The sequence below is a fragment of the Sphaeramia orbicularis genome, chromosome 24 (genome assembly GCF_902148855.1).
Source record: "Sphaeramia orbicularis chromosome 24, fSphaOr1.1, whole genome shotgun sequence".
Classification (NCBI taxonomy): domain Eukaryota; kingdom Metazoa; phylum Chordata; class Actinopteri; order Kurtiformes; family Apogonidae; genus Sphaeramia; species Sphaeramia orbicularis.
This window is the reverse complement of record NC_043979.1, coordinates 25,871,305-25,892,140: the sequence shown is the minus strand read 5'-3', so window position 1 is coordinate 25,892,140 and position 20,836 is coordinate 25,871,305. Positions and strand designations below refer to the sequence as shown.

At 36.9% G+C, this 20,836-nt stretch overlaps 1 protein-coding gene across 3 annotated transcripts in view; it reads left to right on the top strand.

The window, feature by feature from the left end:
- Nucleotides 1–19,589: 19,589 nt before the first annotated feature.
- kcnk2b (potassium channel, subfamily K, member 2b) overlaps nt 19,590–20,836 on the top strand; it is a 44,910-nt gene continuing 43,663 nt past the window's right edge. For all 3 annotated transcript variants that reach the window (XM_030128891.1, XM_030128890.1, XM_030128889.1), the window contains exon 1: nt 19,590–19,966. In XM_030128891.1, coding sequence (XP_029984751.1) covers nt 19,966 — 1 coding nt within the window. In that variant the 5' untranslated portion in view covers nt 19,590–19,965. The remainder of the gene's footprint in view (nt 19,967–20,836) is intronic.

The window sequence follows — 20,836 nt, the reverse complement described above, 5'->3', positions numbered from 1 at the left end:
TTTAAATTTTATATTCTCCTTCGAAACTCTGCACTGCAACTCTTACTTTAATATGTGTGTGTTTTTATAGTTTTGGATTTTATGTATTGTTTTCTTACTTGCTGTTTTTATTCGATTTTTACACGCTTCTTTTATAATGTTTTAAATGTGTTTCTTTTTCCCTGTTGTTGTATTTCAATGTCCTGTGTGAAGCACCTTGAATTGCCTTGTTGCTGAAATGTGCTATATAAATAAACTTGCCTTGCCTTGCCTTATGGGTTAAAGACAGTGATAATAACATTTATTGTCAATAAGTTTCGCAGTAAAAACACTCAATACATAGATTTAATTTGTTTAATTTGTAAACTTGTACGTCATGAATGCTGTGTGAGGTGGTTGTATATGTGCTACTATATGATCCCCTACAGGATTTCACCTTGTTGTCTCTATACATCACTTACTCAGATAATGAAGCTTGAGATTCCCACAGTGTCCGGGTTATAAAAATTGGCAATTACGGACCTCCAGAAATTGACTTAGGCGCTGGGCGAGACAGCTGCAATTGTTGCAGAGCTGTAAACTACATACAACACTCTGAGAGCAAATGTCATGTACAGTATAACACTTCATCATGGGACGCTGAGGTCTCAAAAACAAACAGTTCTGACAATTCATCTGGTCCTGTGTGGCGTGTGCCGCCGAAGCCATCTGGATACTACCTGTTCCTCAGGTTGACAGATACACTGGAAAACAGCCAACAGCTCACAACACTCATGTTTTAATGGTGTGAAGATATCCAAGATGAGAGCTGTCCATCTTTCCTTCAAACACTGCTTGTACTAAAAAAAAAACAAACAAAAAAAAACACTACAAGCGCTAGAAGCACAGACCTCCACCAAGGCCGAACAGTGGGCGCCCCCATGCCCCCCCGATCACCACCAAAATTTAATCATTTATTCCTTGTGCCAATATAAACATTTCCTGAAATTTTCATCCAAATCCATCCATAACTTTTTGAGTTATCTTGCACACGGACAGACAAACAGACAGACAGACAAACCAATGCCGGCAAAAACATAACCTCCTTGGTGGAGGTAAAAAAAGAGAAGAAAACTCGAGCTTACATAAAAACTACTTTATTCAATAGAGACTCATTTAGAAATATTTTTCAAGTATTTGCTTATGGAAGGAAATGTGTGCCATCAAATACTAAATAGTTGTATTTTGCAAGAATTTGTTTTGAATAGTCATATTTTGTAATTTGAATTTTTTTTATTGTTGAATTAGTTTTAATAGTTGTATTTTGTAACTTGAATTTTTGGTAGTTTATTTATTTATTTATTTTGAATAGTTGAATTCAGAATAGGAAACTCTATGTGTAAAAATTCAACTATTCAAAAAAAAAAAAAAATCAACTATAAAAAAAAATCAAATTAAACAAAATACAACTATTAAAAAAAAACATCAACTACAACAAAATCAAATTACAAAATACAACTATTAAAAAAAAAATTGCAAAATACAACTATTCAATATCTGACAGCACACATTTCCTTCCATATTTGCTCTTTAACTACAATTTTTCTCTCAGCAATTTGAAGCTATAAGGCTAAATATGTGCAACTAAATGCAAGGAATTTAAAGTGACTATTTCGTTTGTCCTCTGATCCCATGACATGAAACATCACAGACATCTAACATGAAACCTGGTATAAAACATCAGAAAATGAATGCGATAGATCTCATATTGAACAAAAGAGTTAAAGACATCTAAAGTGTAAAGTGAGGTCAAACTAAATACCAACACTTTGATTTATAGAGGCTGTTTTTTCCTTGAAACTTTTGTTTTTATTGGTGTAAACACTTCAGTCAATCAATCAATCAATCAATCAATCAATCAATCAATCAATCAATCAATCAATTTTTTACAAACAGTTAAGATCAACAATTAATTTACAAGATACATTTTGTAATAGGACACCCCAGAAGCAGTCCTCAGCTTATAAATCAGGGCCCTTAAACATGTGATAAGAGACACAATTTACATTATAATCTTTAAAAAATTCAAATGTTCTAAATAGCCACAAACATATTTTAAAATATTTGCCTGTCTACCTAAAGATGATTCATTTCCTTTTCCGGAGTCCTATTGTAGTCAGCATATTCCAATATTCTCAGATAATTTAATAGTCAGACATGGGGCTTTGTCCACATAAATACAGAATTTACATGATTTGTATATCAGGGTATAGGGTCAGGCATATTTTTGAAGTAGCTGTGTTTATGTATGTTTACATATTTTATTTTGGTTCATTAGGCCGTATAGGTTTACACTGAGCATAAAGCTGCAATAGTTTTTGCTCAAGACGCTTTTTAAATATATTAAATATATCCAGATTGTATCTTAATACAGAGACTGAGAAATGCATATGTGTGGTCATTATTACTTTACTAAACTAACCCTAACGTTGGCCTAGGACTTTGGCACAAAACTGTATTTTTCAGCATCCTTATCAAAATGTGAAAACCCTATATATTTCCCCTAAGCCCAGAATTTTTTCTTTCTTCCTCTGAGTGTTAGAAAAAAAAAACGTTAGGTCCTGGTCAGACTTGGCATTAACATCCATCTTGACAAATCACATATAGACAGCACTAACTCGAGGTCTGAACACTCACACTCTGCCTACTCAGCTGATGTCCTGGGTGTGAAACTCAGCTTGTCATGTTAAAGGGTTTTAAAGTCATCTACAATATCCTAAACGCCTATAAACATTCATTATAAGTGCTTGATATGTACTTCTACTCAAGGTCACACCCCCATCACTGCTTTTTTTGAAAGAGAAAGTACAATATCCACAGTTTGGATAATAAAGTAGAAATGGATTCATTCAGTATAATTTAAGCAGCTGAAGATTCAATCATCACTACAAATTATGTCAAGGACGAGAACGTGTCAAAACAAAAAGACTGGTTCAAACTGACTCATCAGTATTTTAGGTGAAATAATTTATTCACAGTACCACATCCATCCATCCATCCATCCATCCATCCATCCATCCATCCATCCATCCATCCTATTGTGCTTCATTTCATTTGGTGGGTTATTTTCTTGTCCTGCAATAACACAGTTTGACTCCGTTAAGGTCTTTCAGCTGCTCAAATTAGCATATTAAGAATGTTTTTACAGAGTTCGTTACTCCCTGTGTCCCCATAGACAAACCGTAAAAATCATATTATGCATTAAGTAAAGGTAAAACATCCATCTCAGCAGTCGCTGTGTACCTGCTGGGTTGAAATTAAAACCTTCATGGTATCTTAGGTTTAAATGGCATTTAATTTGCATATCTGGTAGGGAAGTCGGATCCAATCAGAAATGAATACTCAACACATGGAGACACATTCTGATGTCAGGTCTGGACGGATGCGTTTACAGCTGGGTGTGTGTTTAGATATCTCAGGGCAGATTTTAATGCCAGTTCTGAGAGGGTCTAGGAAAAAAGAATAGAAATTATTCTTGAAAATACCCGATGCACCGTCAAGAGTTCATCTGCTGTAAGTGACTATGTCAGGATCAACAAACGTACCTGTAATTCAGTTGCCCAGCAACACAACCTCCTGTTATTGCTTTCATTTACTGTAACCCTTGGTCATGGGTATCAAAGTGCAAATACAAGTTTCTCTCAACCCATGCTCTTTAATTTGAGCAAGTCAATTTTATTTTATTTATTTATTTATTTATTTTCATTGTATAACTTGTAAGATGAGGAAAAGCCAATTTAAACTTGAGACTGACAGCAGGCTTTACATCTCAGCTTTTGGTTTTTACATCTGAAAACCCATTTTTTGCTTTGAGTAATAAACATATGTAGATCCATACTACAAAGAGCTGGAGCAGATTTTTTTTACATAACTGAACTGTATGATATTGCAGGTACTGTGATGATGCAAAACACTGAAATAACTCAGTAAAAATAGAAGCATTCCTCTTTTAAAACAGGAGCATTTATTTTACTTTTGATTGCTGCACTCACTAGAGCCACTGGTTGTTTGTACAAGAATGTGTTCGCAGTAGTATTTACAGACTTCTGCAATAAACTACAGCACCCCTCTTAAGTGCAATTCAGGAAACAGTTATTGCGAGTGCAGCCAAGTTTATTTTAGTGCTTGTGATCAGCTTAAGATCTGGTTCTTTGTGGTTCTGGCATTTTGAGCTAAGCAGATATAAAAGCATCTATGCAAAATGCTGTCTGTTTGAGGTCTTGGTGGTGTTGGATGAATTCCATTTTGTGCTCTACTGCCCTTTATAACATCACTTCTGAATGAATTATGTGAAAATAACATTGAAATTTGAAGGAAAATAATTTCAGTGTGATGTTGATGTTTGCTGTTTAATGTAGAGACTTTTGAGATTACACATAATATCTTATAGAAGGCAATGTATCCAACAGGATAAAAAATATTTCTGCACTTAAAGTAAATGTTTAGGAACATATTTTTTGGAACTGATTGAACTGTACAATATTTTTGTCACATAGTCAACCAGGTTAAACTGTGCTAGGACCCAGAAAGTTACTGGAAACTGAAATTACACTGGTCTAAAAGTAAAATCCCTCCAGAGTTAAAGTAGTGAGGCTTTATTAAGTTTGAGTCATTACTATATAAAAATCAAGTAAAATGCTGTTTGGCTGTAGTTTCCAAGTTACAGTCTTGGGTTAAAATGTGAAATTCTGAGAATTACCCAGAGAATGGGTTTTACTTCAAAGGAATGTTTGTCTCAGAGCTACCAGATCTACTTCACAACACTGTCTGCACATTACAAAACATTGACTTTTCAGGTTTCTTTCTAGTGGGAGATTTATAAATCTATTTTGCAAACATACATAAACCAATATATATGATAATGCTTTATCATATACTCTGAAAACAACAGCTGACCAGCACTTTTGTCATTTGTTTTCCAATTTATCCTATTAATGTATGTAAGATTTAGCGCATTTAATCTCTGATGCAGATAATTAATTTTTTAAATTTTGCTAAACCCACTTTTATTAGTCTTCAGTACATTTATTTGTGTATTTGGACCCTAATAGTTCAAAAAGTTTGAATTTGAACCATCCAGGTGCTGCAAAGCTATTTTTATATTCATTTTGGCAAAAATCAAGTGAATTTCTGCAACCCGTTTTAATTCCTGCTTAATTTGTTACATCTATAGCTAGTTACGTCATGACATTTGCACATATAGGGTCAAGACTTCTGATGAACATTTCTCCGAGTACGCCGTAATTGTTTGTCAGCAGCAGCGGTTGTAGTCCATACTGAAAGTATGTCCAAACTTTGAGCCAATTATCTAAAATATTCCGTTGTTGGGGCAGAAGGGACAGAGCAGCACAGCCAACAACCTGGAGGGCTCATTTGGATTTAAAGGCCCAGTGCTCAAAATGGCCTTTCTGGTGTCATTACTCAGAAATAGGGTTGAAGATGGACCTGTGAAGTTGAATTAATGAAGAATTCAGACCAGAGCATAGCATTTACAGTTTATGTAGACCACAGGGAAATGTTTTAAAATGCATAATTCCATTTTAAAAAAGTAAAATATCATACCTTTAAAAAAAATTATAGACTAGTGTAATCAAACAGTCACGCTGGATTGTTTTCATGTATTTATAAATAATAATGTCAAGTCTAGGTTTATTCAATATTATAAACAGACACTAGAGCACAGGTGTCAAACATGTGGCCCGGGGGCCAAATCCGACCCGCCAAAGGGTCCAATCTGGCCCCTAGGATGAATTTGTGAAATGCAAAACTTACACTGAAGATATTAATAATCAAGGATGTTAAAATCATTTTAGGTCAATTCAATCTAAAGTGGATCAGAACCAGTAAAATACTATCATAACAACCTATAAATATTGAAAACTGCAAATTTTACTCTTTGTTTTAGTATAAAAAAAAGTAAAATAAGAAAAAAAAAGTTACATTTACAGACTATTCTTTTACAAAAAACATGAATATCCTGAACAAATATGAACAATCTGAAATGTCTTAAGAGAAGTATGTGGAATTGTAACAATATTCTGCCTGTTATTAAATCTTTAAGTTGTAATGCACATATATAAATGATCACCTTAGTCGTAATATTGTTAACATTGCACTTTTTTTCTGAAGAACTTTCAGGTTGTTCATATTTGTTCATGTTATGTTCAAGTACGGTTCGTAGATGTAAACATTTTCATAATGGAATTGTACTTTTTTCAATCAAAAACATAGAGAAAACTTTGGAGTTGACATTATTTTTAAGTTCTTATCCTATTATTTATATAATTTTACTGGTTTAGATCATATTAGGCTGAATGTGGCCCCTGAACAAAATGAGTTTGACACCCCTGCACTAGGGTGAGATGGTAGTGTCACTGTAGCTGCTGTGTGACAGGAACCAAACATTACTGACTCATTTAAGACTCTGATTATAGCAGGTAGAGAGATGGCATTACATTTACATCTCATTAGCACGTCTCCTGTTTAGCCAGAGGGCATCAGCTTCTCTGTTTGAACAAGAAGCTGAGAAGATGAGAAGTACACAGCAGCGCACAGCAAGACAACTCCTTAACATGAACTGTAACTACAGCCCATTACTCTGTTCTCTATTCACTAAGACTCTATGAATGACAAAGTGAGCTGTATCTGCTGTGACCTACATGACAAGGAGCACCGAGGTCTCACACACCCACTCCGTTAATCTCAGTGACTGAAACACAATGAGTGTTTGAAGTGAGTGCAACAGAAATATCTGCCGTAGGAGTTAGTAATGTCAGATCCACAATAAATCCAATAAGAAGTTTCACTTATATAAACAGTGTGTCTCTATTACGCATGAATGTGTTTTTAGGAGGGAATGTGTGTGTTATTCTGGAGGCGAAATAAGAAAAACACTAATCATAAGCTTGTATTATCTGAATGGAACGACGGAAATTACACGTACACAATAGCAGTCTTTCCAAGTATAGTTTATGGCGTCAAGATGAGGGTGTTATCCAACAGATAATGAGCTGCTGCTGGGTTGCAGTGGGCTGACGCTCCAAAGGAAAATGGGTAACTATAAGTCAGAGTGATAGAGGAAGAGCGAGGACTTCTGTGGGTGCTTCCTTATCAAAGCCACTGCATAATAATATCCCCAGGGAAACGCTTGTTATACAAGGTGCAAAACCCCGGTCATACATGTTACAGCTGACTCACAGTGAAAGCTTTCCTATTTAAAAAAAAACAAAAAAACATGAGTATTTTTTATTGGTCTCTTCAACAACATCCTCTTTTGTGAGTACTACAATACCACAAAAGAGGGCTTTTGTGGTTTGTGTGTTGTTGCTGTTGTTCAGCAGTCTGCAGGAGAGGACGTGGTGGGAGTTAAATATCAGAGTCCAAATCATTTATGGGTCATCCAGTTCAGCTCAGAGATGTGTATTGATTGGTCTGCCATTGTCCTTAAGCACTATTTGTCACTCGTCTCTGAAGACAAGAGTCAAATAGTCCAGTGGAGGGACTGAATACAGGTTCCCAGGTGTGCGGTTGCATAAACAATGGCGGTGTAACAGATGAATGGTGATGGAAGCAAACGAGAAAGTCAGCCAGTTATTAAACCCATTGCTTTTAGCTTCCAAATGCACCTATTAAAAAGAATCAATCCAACAAAATGAGAATGTGAGTCTAAAGTTGTGTGATTTTAGTTGGTGAATATATTATTTTTGTTGCTGTAAACATCCCTGTCACACACATATCCCCCAAGGAAAAGGAAAAGGCAAGGATCCCATAATAATTTTGAATCGTGCAGAAGGAAAAAGCTGGAAATAGCAGAGTCTTTGGTGAAAAACTGTCATTGTTACACTGAAACATGTATGTCTACAATGTTTTCACTGTTACATTTGCTGTTTACACTGTTCACACTGTTACATGGATGTTTACATTGTTTACAAGGTTACATTTGCACGTTTTTATACTACTTTTAATATTCTTAACTCTACCCTTTCATAAACTATATCTCTAATTCTCACATATTTAGATTGCACACTACTTATCTTATTGGCACTCCTATTTTTGGGGCTTCTTGTCGTATGTATTTTGCCTGAGGGCGGGGTTACATTATATGTGTTAGGGTTAGGGGATAACCGGATTATGACACCACGCCAACACAAGAACCTACATGAAATACAGCAGTGATGCAGGACGTAACCCCGCCCCTGGGTGAAATGCCCCCAAAAATAGGAGTCCTATATCTTATTCTGTTATTTAGATGTAAGTGCACTGTCACTGGCAGAGAATACCTGCAATTTCGTCGCACAACTAGTGTAATGACAATAAAGCCTATTCTATTCTATTCTATTCTATTCTATTCTATTCTATTCTATTCTATTCTATTCTATTCTAGTCTATTCTATTCTATTCTATTCTTAAAAAGAGTCTAGGGTGACAGCAATGTGCACTAATAGCAGAAATCATTATTGACGTAATGGTAACTGATCTAGATGGATATCTGCTGTCTTATCAGAAACATTTTCACAAGCTACGTTTCCCCATTACTTGTTACTTGTTACTTACTACTACTACTTGCTAATTACTTGTTACTTGTTACAGAGTTATGTTTTACAGTCTGAAAATAATTTCAGGTGACCTTTCTATCCTTTAGTCATGTATAGATAAGATGTTAAGAGTCTGTTTACTTTGATATTCACGCTCATATAAAGCATACATTTCTGATTTATTCCACTGGATGGGCCCTGTGAGAACATCCTCAGTGTTTCAGAGCTGTAACCTACTTGTACCATATGAATCCCAGTCTAACACATTGTATAGATGCTGCGTGGACTCACATCCAGCCGTTATCAGCTTTCACCACCTTTGCAGCAGAGTGTGTGAGTGTGTATCAGCTCAGTCAGCATTAGCCTTGTCAGCCCCCACATTAATCTTCATTAACCCCCCATTGCTGTGTTGCATCTGTGCAGCGGAGCATTGTGGGATAGGTGACAGTGACATCTTATTTGGTAGTGAAGTACACAGGGAGAGAGAAGGTCTTTTATTCAATTCTCAGTCTCTGGAGAGAATCTGACGGTCAAAGCCTATTTCCACACAATAGATACATCCCATAACAGGATTCACTGTTTCATCTCTTGACTTTCTGAGTTTAGCTTCAGTCATTCCACATCCACAGCTTGTAAAAACCCCATGTTATTTCCTGCCTGTCTCCCACTGCCTCATGTACCCACTGTGATTTGAGAATAAATTAAATAAATTTAATTGCCAAAGCGAAGTGATAATTCACTTCTTAGTACCTTTTGTTACATCTATTACAAATACTATATCTATTCTCAGGCAGACGGCACTATTCTGAAGGATTTTATACAATAAAATACAATGAAAGTCACAGAAAGTTGAATGTGTAGCTTCAATTTTCTCTTCAAACACAAGCTGGGGGAAATTGAAAGGCTAATTGATGTGTCTGACTTATTTAGTCTCAGGCTTAACCTTCACCCCATCAATAACTTCTGGAGCACCAACACTGCTATTAAATCACACTAGAATCAGAGCAAATGTAGAGTAGAATTTATATCTGAGAATTTATGCATCTGATAACCTTTATGTTTAACTCTGAAAATCTGAACACAAGTAACAGAATTTTCTACTTCATACATTTAATCATAAAGATAATAATAATAATAATAATAATAATAATAATAATAATAATAATAATAATAATAATAATAATAATAATAATAATAATAATAATCAGTTAGTTCTATATGTTATATTGGTTGGACTCCTGTTACTTCTGTTTCAGTCATTTTTTAATCAATTCAAAGTTAAAATGGTTTAATATGTATCTTTGCATTATAGTATATCAAAATATAGTGAGATACAGTTAGTATCCCACACAAACAGCAGGTAGAAATGTTCATCAGATTCTTTTTTTTTTTTTTTTTTTTACTTTTTTACAGTGCATTTTTTTTACTAGTACATTTCAGAGCCAGTACTTATTCACTTTTTCTGCAGTAAATTTGCCACATAGGCACTTCTCTCCAGTCTTGGTGTTGTGCACATATTGTATATGTTAGTCTGCACATATTTTATTTTGTATATATTGTAGTTATTATTTGCCTTTCTTTTTGCACTGACTTAGGACAGAACTCTAATTTCAATGAACAAAGTATGACTTTGCAATGACAATAAATATTTATCTTAAAGAAGCCGAATTAAGTATCTATACTTCTGATGGAGTAAAGAATGAGTGCACTTTTGCCACCTCTGGCTTGAAATGATTCAGAAAAAATATAATGTGGAAAATATTGTATAAAACAAGTGGTGTCAGGCAAAACAAACCCCGGCCCTCGCACATATTGCAGCTTATTTTGGCATCGATCCAGCTGATGTCATCATGTCTATGCATGTGGTGATGTCAGTATACCAACTGCCTCTATAAATATGCTAAGTCTGAAGTAAATTGAAACAAAATAGATATTTTTGAAGACATTTGAAATTTCGTCCATTATAAGTAAAAAAAATAAATAAATAAAAAAATAAAATTTGAACTTTGACCAACTTTTCCCAAAATGTAACCACATCTATTCTGGGTCACTGGAAATCTATGAACCCAATTTGGTATGAATTCTACCTATAGTTTTGCTGCTACAGACATGTGAAATTTTACCGATTATAAGTAAATGGTGAAAAAAAAATATTTTAAAAATTCATAAAACATTTGAACTTTGACCTGGTGTTCCCAAAATATAATCAGATCTATTCTGGGTCACTGGTAATCTATGAACTCAATTTGATAGGAATTCAACCAATAGTTTTGCTGCTAAAGTGTTAACAAGCAAACAAAGAAACAAACTAGAAGCGCAGACCTCCACCAAGGCAGATCAGTGATCAGTGCCCCCCCCCCGATCACCACCAAAATTTAATTGTCTGTTCCTTGTTCCAGTATCAACATTTCTTGAAATTTTCATCCAAATCCGTCAATAACTTTGAGTTATCTTGCACACGGACAGACAGACGAACAGACAGACAAACCAACGCCGGCAAAAACATAACCTCCTTGGCGGTGGTAACAAATTGAATCAAAAACAATACCCCTCACTGCCCCTTTAGGGAGGTGGGGTAATAAACTTTTAGTGATGCAAAGTCACCTGGAGCTGTCAACAATAATGTACAATATTCCACCACAGAAGGTCAGTTGGATGGTCAGCTTATCCCGAAACCTTCACAGGAATGGTTAAGAACTGACTGAAAACAAAACAAGAATGTACTGACTTTTAAAATATATAATGGTGAGATTTTAATTATTGAGTGTATGAGTGTGTGTGTCTGTTTATGGCCACTTTAATTAATCTGTCCTGAGTCTGTCTTCTCCTAAAGACACCCTTGACTGTCTCAAACTTTCAAGAATGTCAAATAATTACTGCAGCAACACAAAAGCTGTTCTCTGACTTCTTTCACTGCATACACTTTATACTTTTACTTCAAAGCCCCGCAGGCATCAGTCAGATCTGTGTTTCATAAGCAGTGCATGTGTGCGTGCATTCTCAGGTATTACATGTGTAGTGTTGATGCAGTCTTGAGCTTTGTTCATGACGATGATGAGTGATTTCTGAAGGGCTCAGTTGACTAAGGAGGAGATGAAAGACTCCTGTCTAGTGTGAAACCATAATTGCTCTTTTTTGAGCACCACCGTCAATCCAGAACCAGTGACTGGAACAACCGGGCCTCATATTGAACACAGCGATAAACGCCTGAAAGCATCAGACCGTTTGCTCATGAGTGGTAACGGTGTGTGAAACTATGTATTATCTGGACTCCTGTTGCTGCCTTCGACCCCAATCAGAGTCTGTTATCTCTATGAAGACACAAACCACTGAGCAACATTTTAACAGTTAAATGGACCAGGAGATTTGCAGCCGGCAGCAGAAAACTTTTCTTTGTTAACTTATAAAACAACCTATAAAACTTTCTTATCATTGTAGCCTCAATCATGGATGAAAGTCAGTAATGTAGTCTGTCCCCTTAGAAATATCACATCACTTATTTAGAGGATGTCCACATTACTATGACATATACTGGATCACATAGTTTTTAATAGTAATTATTCTGTGTTTTATGGAAATCTGCCACATCTTTATTTCAGCTTTATTGTTATTTAATGTAACAAAATGTGAACTCTCACCATAAAGTCAGCGTAATGACAGATAACAACTGGATTGGTACAAGTAAAGGGAATCATTATATTCAGTAAAGTTTCCTGATGATTGATATGATGGTAATTCTCTGCAAGAGAAGGGAAATGCAACATATGAAATGAAAATGGTGGATTTAACAGGATTTTGATGAGAAAGGAAATTAAACTGTCATACAACAAACAATCTGATTACATTTTCAGAAGCCGTTGTTTATTTTCTATTAACTGAGCTTATTCTAATATTACTGTGTCAGGGTTACACTGGTTTTTTGTTTTTTTTTAATTTTATGGCAATACTCTACCTGTGATGTGTAAAAAATTGGATTATATATAAAATAGTTAAGAACTAAACTAATAATGGATTTATACATGGGTTAGAATTAGGTTGTAAAGGAAAAAACATCAAAAAATTATGGTCATTTCCTGACATTGCTCACGATTTTGCAAGGCTGGTGCTTTTAAATCTCAGATTTTACTGTCTGCTTTGCTTATTTCATCTTTTCCCTTTATTAATCAGCATGTTAGACCAAACACCAGTGAGTTACCAGCATATCTATTTGGTAAAGGTGGCGATGAAGCAAGTTACCAGTAACATCTGAGGCCTGACAGTAAAGGTAAATATGGGCTCATTATCTGGCAACAGGTCATTTTTGTCCTTGTTTTGTAATGGCTGCTATTGCACAGTGCTCCAGAGACTTATTATCAACCTATTACACATGGTTCTGTCTGATGGTGAAGGAAATCAGAGAACCCCAAACAAGCATGAGGCGAACATGTGACCTAAGTGGATAAATCTGGATTTTTGAATCAGTCATTACGTCACATCCAAATGCAAACAAAACACAGGTGTTAATGGTAACAGTAACAATGGTCTGTTCCATTTCTAAGTATTCTAGAGAGAAAACTGATACACCTCTATATATTATGACAACTTTAGCAAAAGCCAGTTACACGTTGGTAGTTTCTTCCTGAACAAGTCAAAATGTCTTCTGTGAAAAAGGTCTGTTATGGCACATATCATAACTAGTACATGTCTTCCATGAAATACTATACTCGACTAGGGCAGATGAACATTAATGCTTGCTTCCTAAGCATTTTTATAGAATCATAAAATATTTTGCATTTAATTCTAAGAACAAAATTATGGAATTAATGCATCCTAATGTGCACTCTATCACAAATTTAAAACAAGTGGTACCAGGCACAACAAAGCCCGCCCCTATTTTGGCATCCATCCAGCTGATGTCATCATGTCTATGCATGTGCTGATGTCAGCATACCAATTGCCTCTATATACAGTACAGGCCAAAAGTTTGGACACACCTTCTCATTCTTCGCATTTTCTTTATTTTCATGACTATTTTCATTGTAGATTCTCACTGAAGGCATCAAAACGATTAATGAACACATGTGGAATTATGTACTTAACAAAAAAGTGTGAAATAACTGTAAACATCTCTTATATTCTAGTTTCTTCAAAGTAGCCACCCTTAGCTCTGATGACTTCCTTGCACACCCTTGGCATTCTCTTGATGAGCTTCCAGAGGTAGTCACCTGAAATGGTTTTCACTTCATAGCTGTGCCTTGTCAGGGTTACTTAGTGGAATTTCTTGCCTTATTGATGGGGTTGGGACCATCAGTTGTGTTGTGCAGAAGTCAGGTTGATGCACAGCTGACAGCCCTATTGGACAACTGTTAGAATACATATTATGGCGAGAACCAATCAGCTAAGTAAAGACAAACGAGTGGCCATCATTACTTTAAGAAATGAAGGTCAGTCAGTCTAGAAAATTTCAAAAACTTTGAATGTGTCCCCAAGTGCAGTCGCAAAAACCATCAAGCACTCCAACGAAACTGGCTCACATGAGGACCGCCTCAGGAAAGGAAGACCAAGAGTCACCTCTGATGCTGAAGATAAGTTCATCTGAGTCACCAGCCTCAGAAATCACAAATTAACAGCAGCTCAGATTAGAGACCAGATGAATCCACACAGAGCTCTAGCAGCAGACACATCTCTACAACAACTGTTAAGAGGAGACTGCGTGAATCAGGCCTTCATGGTCAAACAGCTGCTAGGAAACCACTGCTCAGGAGAGGCAACAAACAGAAGAGATTTATTTGGGCCAAGAAACCCAAGGAATGGACATTAGACCAGTGGAAATCTGTGCTTTGGTCTGATGAGTCCAAATTTGAGATCTTTGGATCCAACCGCCGTGTCTTTGTGCGACGCAGAAAAGGTGAACGGATGGATGCTACATGCCTGGTTCCCACCGTGAAGCATGGAGGGGGAGGTGTGATGGTGTGGGGGTGCTTTGCTGGTGACGCTGTTGGGGATTTATTCAAGATTGAAGGCAACCTGAATCAGCATGGCTACCACAGCATCCTGAAGTGACATGCCATTCCATCCGGTTTGCGTTTAGTTGGACCATCATTTATGTTTCAACAGGACAACGACCCCAAACACACCTCCAGGCTGTGTGAGGGATATTTGACCAAGAAGGAGAGTGATGGAGTGCTGCGCCAGATGACCTGGCCTCCACAGTCACCGGACCTGAACCCAATCGAGATGGTTTGGGGTGAGCTGGACCGCAGAGTGAAGGCAAAAGGGCCAACAAGTGCTAAGCATCTCTGGGAACTTCTTCAAGACTGTTAGGAAACCATTTCAGGTGACTACCTCTTGAAGCTCATCAAGAGAATGGCAAGAGTGTGTAAAACAGTCATCAGAGCTAAGGGTGGCTACTTTGAAGAAACTAGAATATAAGAGATGTTTTCAGTTATTTCACACTTTTTTGTTAAGTACATAATTCCACATGTGTTCATTCATAGTTTTGATGCCTTCAGTGAGAATCTACAATGTAAATAGTCATGAAAGTAAAGAAAATGCAAAGAATGAGAAGGTGTGTCCAAACTTTTGGCCTGTACTGTATGTGCCAAGTTTGAAGTAAATTGAAACAAAATGTATGTTTTTATAGGCATTTCAAACGCCACCCATTATAAGTAAATGGGAGAAAGAAAAGATTTTAAAAATTCAGAAAAAATTTCAACTTTGATTTACATTGCCCAAAATGTAATCACATGTATTCTTGGTCACTGGCTATAAACCCAATTTGGTATGAATTCAACCAATAGTTTTGCTGCTACAGACATGTGAAATTTCGTCCACTATAAGTAAATGGGACCAAAAAAAAAAAAAAAAAAAAAAAAAAAAGATTTTAGAAATTCATAAAAAATGTGAACTTTGACCTACTGTTCCCAAAATGTAATGACATCTTTTCTGGGCCACTGGCAGTCTATAAACCCAATTTGGTATGAATTTCAACCAAGAGTTTTCAAGGTTCAGGGTTCAAGGTTCACTTTATTGTCATTACATGTAGTATATAGATGAAACAAAATCAGCACTCAGGACCAGCAATGTACATGGTAAAAATCCTATAAAATGAATCCTATATTAAAAATAATACCAATAAAATCTGATAACAACAGTAAAACATAATAATAAATAATGAATAAATATGCATAAATACTACAGTGCAAGCTTAAAAATGAGCAGCATGTTTAAACAGGATAAAAACAGCAGTGTTCTCAGTAGCAGTATGATCAACAGTACTGCATCAGTGTTCCATGGAGTTGACCAGTCTGACAGCCTCTGGGAAGAAGCTGCACTTAAGTCTGGTGGTTCTGGCCTTTATGCTCCACAGCCTCTTCCCTGAAGGGAGGGGGTCAAACAGTCCATGAGCCGGGTGGGTGGGGTCCCCCATTATGCGGGCCGCGCTGCTCCTGCACCTGCTGATGTATAGCTCCTCAATGGAAGGAAGACTGCTGTGGGTGATCTTCTGCACACTTTTCACCCCCCTTTGCAGCGCTTTCCTGTCAGTGTTGGAGCAGTTCCCATACCAGGTTGTGATGGAGTGGGTGAGTGTACTCTTCACCACACACCTGTAGAAAGCTGCCAGCACTGAGGTGTTGAGGCCGGCCTGCTTCAGCTTCCGGAGGAAGTAGAGGTTGGTGGGCCTTCCTCACTATAACGGAGGTGTTTGTGGTCCACTTGAAGTCCCTGGAAATATGCTAGAGTGTTAACAAACAAAAAACAAACAAATAAAAAAAAAACAAGTCCCCTTGCCTCCCCTTCGGGAGGGTGGGGTAATAATGGGCCCAGCACAGAAAACTATCTTCCTATTTCCCTATAATACAGGATATTGTCACAAGGAATCCTCAAGGGGACAAAAAAAACATCTCAAGCTGAGTTCTTACATTGTAATTAGTGTCATATCCAAACTGAAAAACCATTTTGTAAACACCTTTTATCAAACAGGCCACAGGTGACTTCAGAAACAGCTTAGTAGACCAGGGTCTGCTGTTTTGATGTCACATGAGAACACATTACTATGGTAATTGGATCCATTAATGCAACAATGTCACCGATAACAACATTACGGTTGGGTAATAAATAAAAGCCATATGTTCCTGCTGCAGGTGCTTCCCTGTTCGAGGGATACAGTCAGCGGATTAGGACAAGATATATGGACGCATGAGTTAATACATCCTGAGGGACTATTAGTGAGATGAAAACTGTCAAAATGCATCAGGCACCATCTGATCTGATCCTCAAAAGAACAAATAAAGTTCTTAAGTGTCTCCATCGCCTCAACATAGATTTCTTCTGTTGCAACATCCAAGTCTAATTTCATTTTTTTATTGCTAACCACAGATAAGAAGTCAATGGAAATTTCACTTCCTTAGTTCATTTGACTGTGTTTGAGGAAATTACTCTGTGCTTAATGGTGTGTGACTTCACACAGTACAATAACAGATAACAAACAACTCTGAGCTGCCAGGCAATTTAGAGATAAGTCACCTGTGCACAATAAAGCACACAACTAGCGCTCTGATAGTTTCTTGAATAGAGGCTTTAAAATAGAATACTTTTTCCTCTTTTCACCTTGATGAGAAATGATGGAGAGTCAGTAGAGCAAGTTTTTTTTAAAATGATAATAAAATGGAGAGAAAATGCAGAGCCACATATAAAATATAGACAGTGAAAACAGCTGAACTGCAGTAGTTCTGATAACAGCTTGTCTGTAGAAAGGCGCCTCATGTGTGTTGCTTACGTAAGCATATATAGAGTGTTTCAGCCGGAGAAGGTCCCTTCAGTGCAGATATCCACCCTCTTCTCTGACTCCTTTGACCTTTGCCCCTGTGATAGATGTCCAAAAAGGAAATTAAAGTTGTTTTCCACAGAGATTCACAATGCTTGCTAACTCTAAATGAATTGGTACAAACTCCTGTCTGATTTTTTTCTACTCAGCGTGTTTTCTTGTATCTCTTCTCTCCATCCCTGTAGTACACAGCAAAAAAAGAAAAGGTGGGTAAACTCAACATTTCAAGGCAACAAACTTAGATAAAATTTGAAGTTGGGCAATTAAACTAAATATTTTAAGTTTTGCTTTTGAGTTTGCTCAACTCTGAATTCTATCAACTCAACTGTAAGTTGTACTAACTTATAAATTTACATTCTAATGACTTTTAATCCTTACTTCTGCTAACTCCCCTGACAAGTTAGACACTGTAAGTCTTCAAAGCTTTTGCATTTTATTTTCTTTCTCCCCTTGAAAAAGTCAACCAAAGCTAACCTATATCCTTATCCTTAGATTCTTAGAAATTCTCACCCCTTCCCTTCTGTGATGGTTCTTACTTTAAGTTTCCCAGATCAATCAGGCTCCAGGTGTGTTTAAGCTCTTCCACCGATGTTGTTGAAGGCCTAATCAGCCCGAACACCTGCTCTTAAAGCGGCCATTTTGAAACATCATCAGTCCTTCTGGCCTTGCTCATTCTGCTGTGGGAATCCTTATGAAGTATTTGGCTTGATTATTCTATTATAGATCTAGATTACATCTGTTCTTTAATCCTAGGTTTACGGTTGAAGTTAAGGTTAGATCTGAGCTAGACTGAATGATATCCCATAAGCCCCAAACTTAGGGTTAGGGCAAACTAGCGGCTAACTGATGCAGCGCCGCTAGCATCAGTTAGCCGCTAGCTTTTATTAATGATTGAAAAGCTGTTTAAATGTTGAAAATGTGTAGGTTGCCTTCTCCATTAATCTACAACATACTGCACAACACTCCTCAGAATAAAATTCCCGTATCATTTTAACTTAATTTAATCAAAGGTTGGTTAAAACTTACCTGTGTGGACTCCAGCAGCACAGCCACAATGAGATTTAAAGTGAAAAGAGCCAACTTGGAGAGTTGGCTTTCCTGCATTTAACAACAAAGAAATAAGAGTCAGCAGAACTGTTGTCCCTATTGAACCCCAACCTAAAGATAAGTATTAACAACTCTGGTAAAGTTTCATACCGTCTTCCACATATAATTATTGTAGATAATTCATTTATCAAGACAGGGGTAGTTGTTTGTTTACATGCTGTACTAGTTTCAGCTCCTTCCTGTAGCCTTCGTCTGATGAAGACTACAGGAAGGAGCTGAAACTTTCAAGTTTTACCAACTTAAATTCCTGTTTTACGCTAAAAAAACAAAAACAAAACTAATGAACTGTTTCCTTAACGTCTTTTTGCACTGGTTTTTGGTTATCATAAAATAATGTCAAACATGCAGACTTTAAGCCTGTAGTTGACTTCTCAGTTGCTGCAAATGTTTACTGATTCATCCAGTTATGTGTCATATTTAACCCTATATTATGTTCTATTTTCCACCATGCATATGATTAGTATTTTTTTTTCCCTTTCTGATTCATCTTTTCGTATCTTCATTAAGATGCTGCACAGATCCTCCCTGTAAGTATCTATGTGTCAAAGCAGCAAAGACAAACAGCTGCGCATATCTCTCAATCCAATTAGGCATCAGGCATCTCTTGCAAATGAGATCAATAGATGGACACACCTGCAAACACAACACCTTACTCTGCATACACAAGCTGACAATCAAATTAATGAGGAGCTCCTCTGACATCCTCAGTTTCCTTTATTTGTGTAGCGGTCATACCTGGATGTCAAGGTGAATAATAACTCAGATCTTGGACAGAAACCACACAGACTGTCACACTAATTCAATTAATCCACTCCTCTACCCTTCAGTAGCCAGGACAAAATAAGATGCTCTCCTGTTTTGTCCATGAGCCAGGTGAAAATGCATAGGTTGGCCATCTGCATCTCCTTGCAGTCAAGCCCAAAAGAGGTTTTTCATGACTACAATGCAGAAAAAATGAGACCTATCCTACTATACTGTGGCTGCACTTTTCTATGTGTGAATGTGCTGTTTCCTCTTGGTCATGTGAAATGCATTATCAGGATGGAAGCGTCACAAGCATTGAACAGAGAGTAGCTCCTCTGTGCACACACTGTCTGCAGCTCAGTAGAAGTAGGAGCTGCAGCTCCACTGGCCAAACCTCCTCTGACCGCACGAGCCAACATCAGACCCCCGCGCGCCACAGCCATGTAGGCACCTGTCTGGCGCAATGTCTCCAAACATTTGGATTTCCTCCCCTCCATCCTCTCATGCTCCATCCTAGCCTGTCTTTTGGTGGGAACGCGATGTCCTGGATGTATTTTCTCCGGAGATTGTAGAGTGGTGGGAAGCGCAGCTCGGTGAAACCATGTGGAGAACGGACACGTCCCTCAGCGGGGATACAGCAGGCAACAACCCACTTTAATATAAGGGGTTTATTTACGTTTTTTTCTTTTTCTTTTTTTTTTTTTCTTGAACAAAACTACGTCGATGAGGAAACAAAGAGAGAAGAGATGGTAGAGAAGTAAGTGCGTTAACAACAAGTTGAAATTAAACATTACAGAATGAAAAAATGTATAAACCATCTGTCTTTCATAGGGATGTTAGATAAAAAAAAAAAAAAATGACACGAATATTGTGTATTTTAATTTATATATATATATATTTATTATTTAACATCTTATCATTACTGTGTGAACTTATGTTTTTAGGTTTTATAAGAAGTATGCTTTATTAATTGCCAAAATGAGAGGCATGATCCAGACAAAGAAATACTCATCATTGTCTTATAATACTCTAAATATGACATCGACATATCAGGTAATCATTAATCTTTAGTTTACCATGCTGTTTTACACACTGTTTAGTGTTTGAGCCTCCCCATAAGTTGTTTACTGTAAAATCCTAGCTCTGAGGACCTCATGAGATGGTTATGTAATTGGATATACTGTTGCAACCTGCTTGCAAAACGGAACTGTGACAAAGAATGTTTAATTTTTAATGGGCTTTATTCAGCTGTTGTGTTATTATTTGTGTTGGGACCCAAAAGTAAAATGCTGGTAGTTTTACTTAAAAGCCTGCAGGGAGGCAGATATTAGATGCTTGCTCAAGTTTATGTTAAATGATGATTATTTTTTGCAGGTGCTGACTTTCATGATGCCTTAAATGTGCAGACTTTTCCTTTGAAATCATGGTAAATCACTGTGTACATTATGTTGTAGTGACAGACTGTGGCTGAGCGAGCATATTCCAGACAGGGCTTTGAACTCCTTATAAAAGGAAAGTGCATAAAGATCCTTCCTGCAGAGGTTGTGTAGTGGCGCTGTTCTGCTGAATGTGAGAAGAGAAAGACTTCCAGGTTTTTTGATAGGAGCTGGATTTGCACTAATGATGG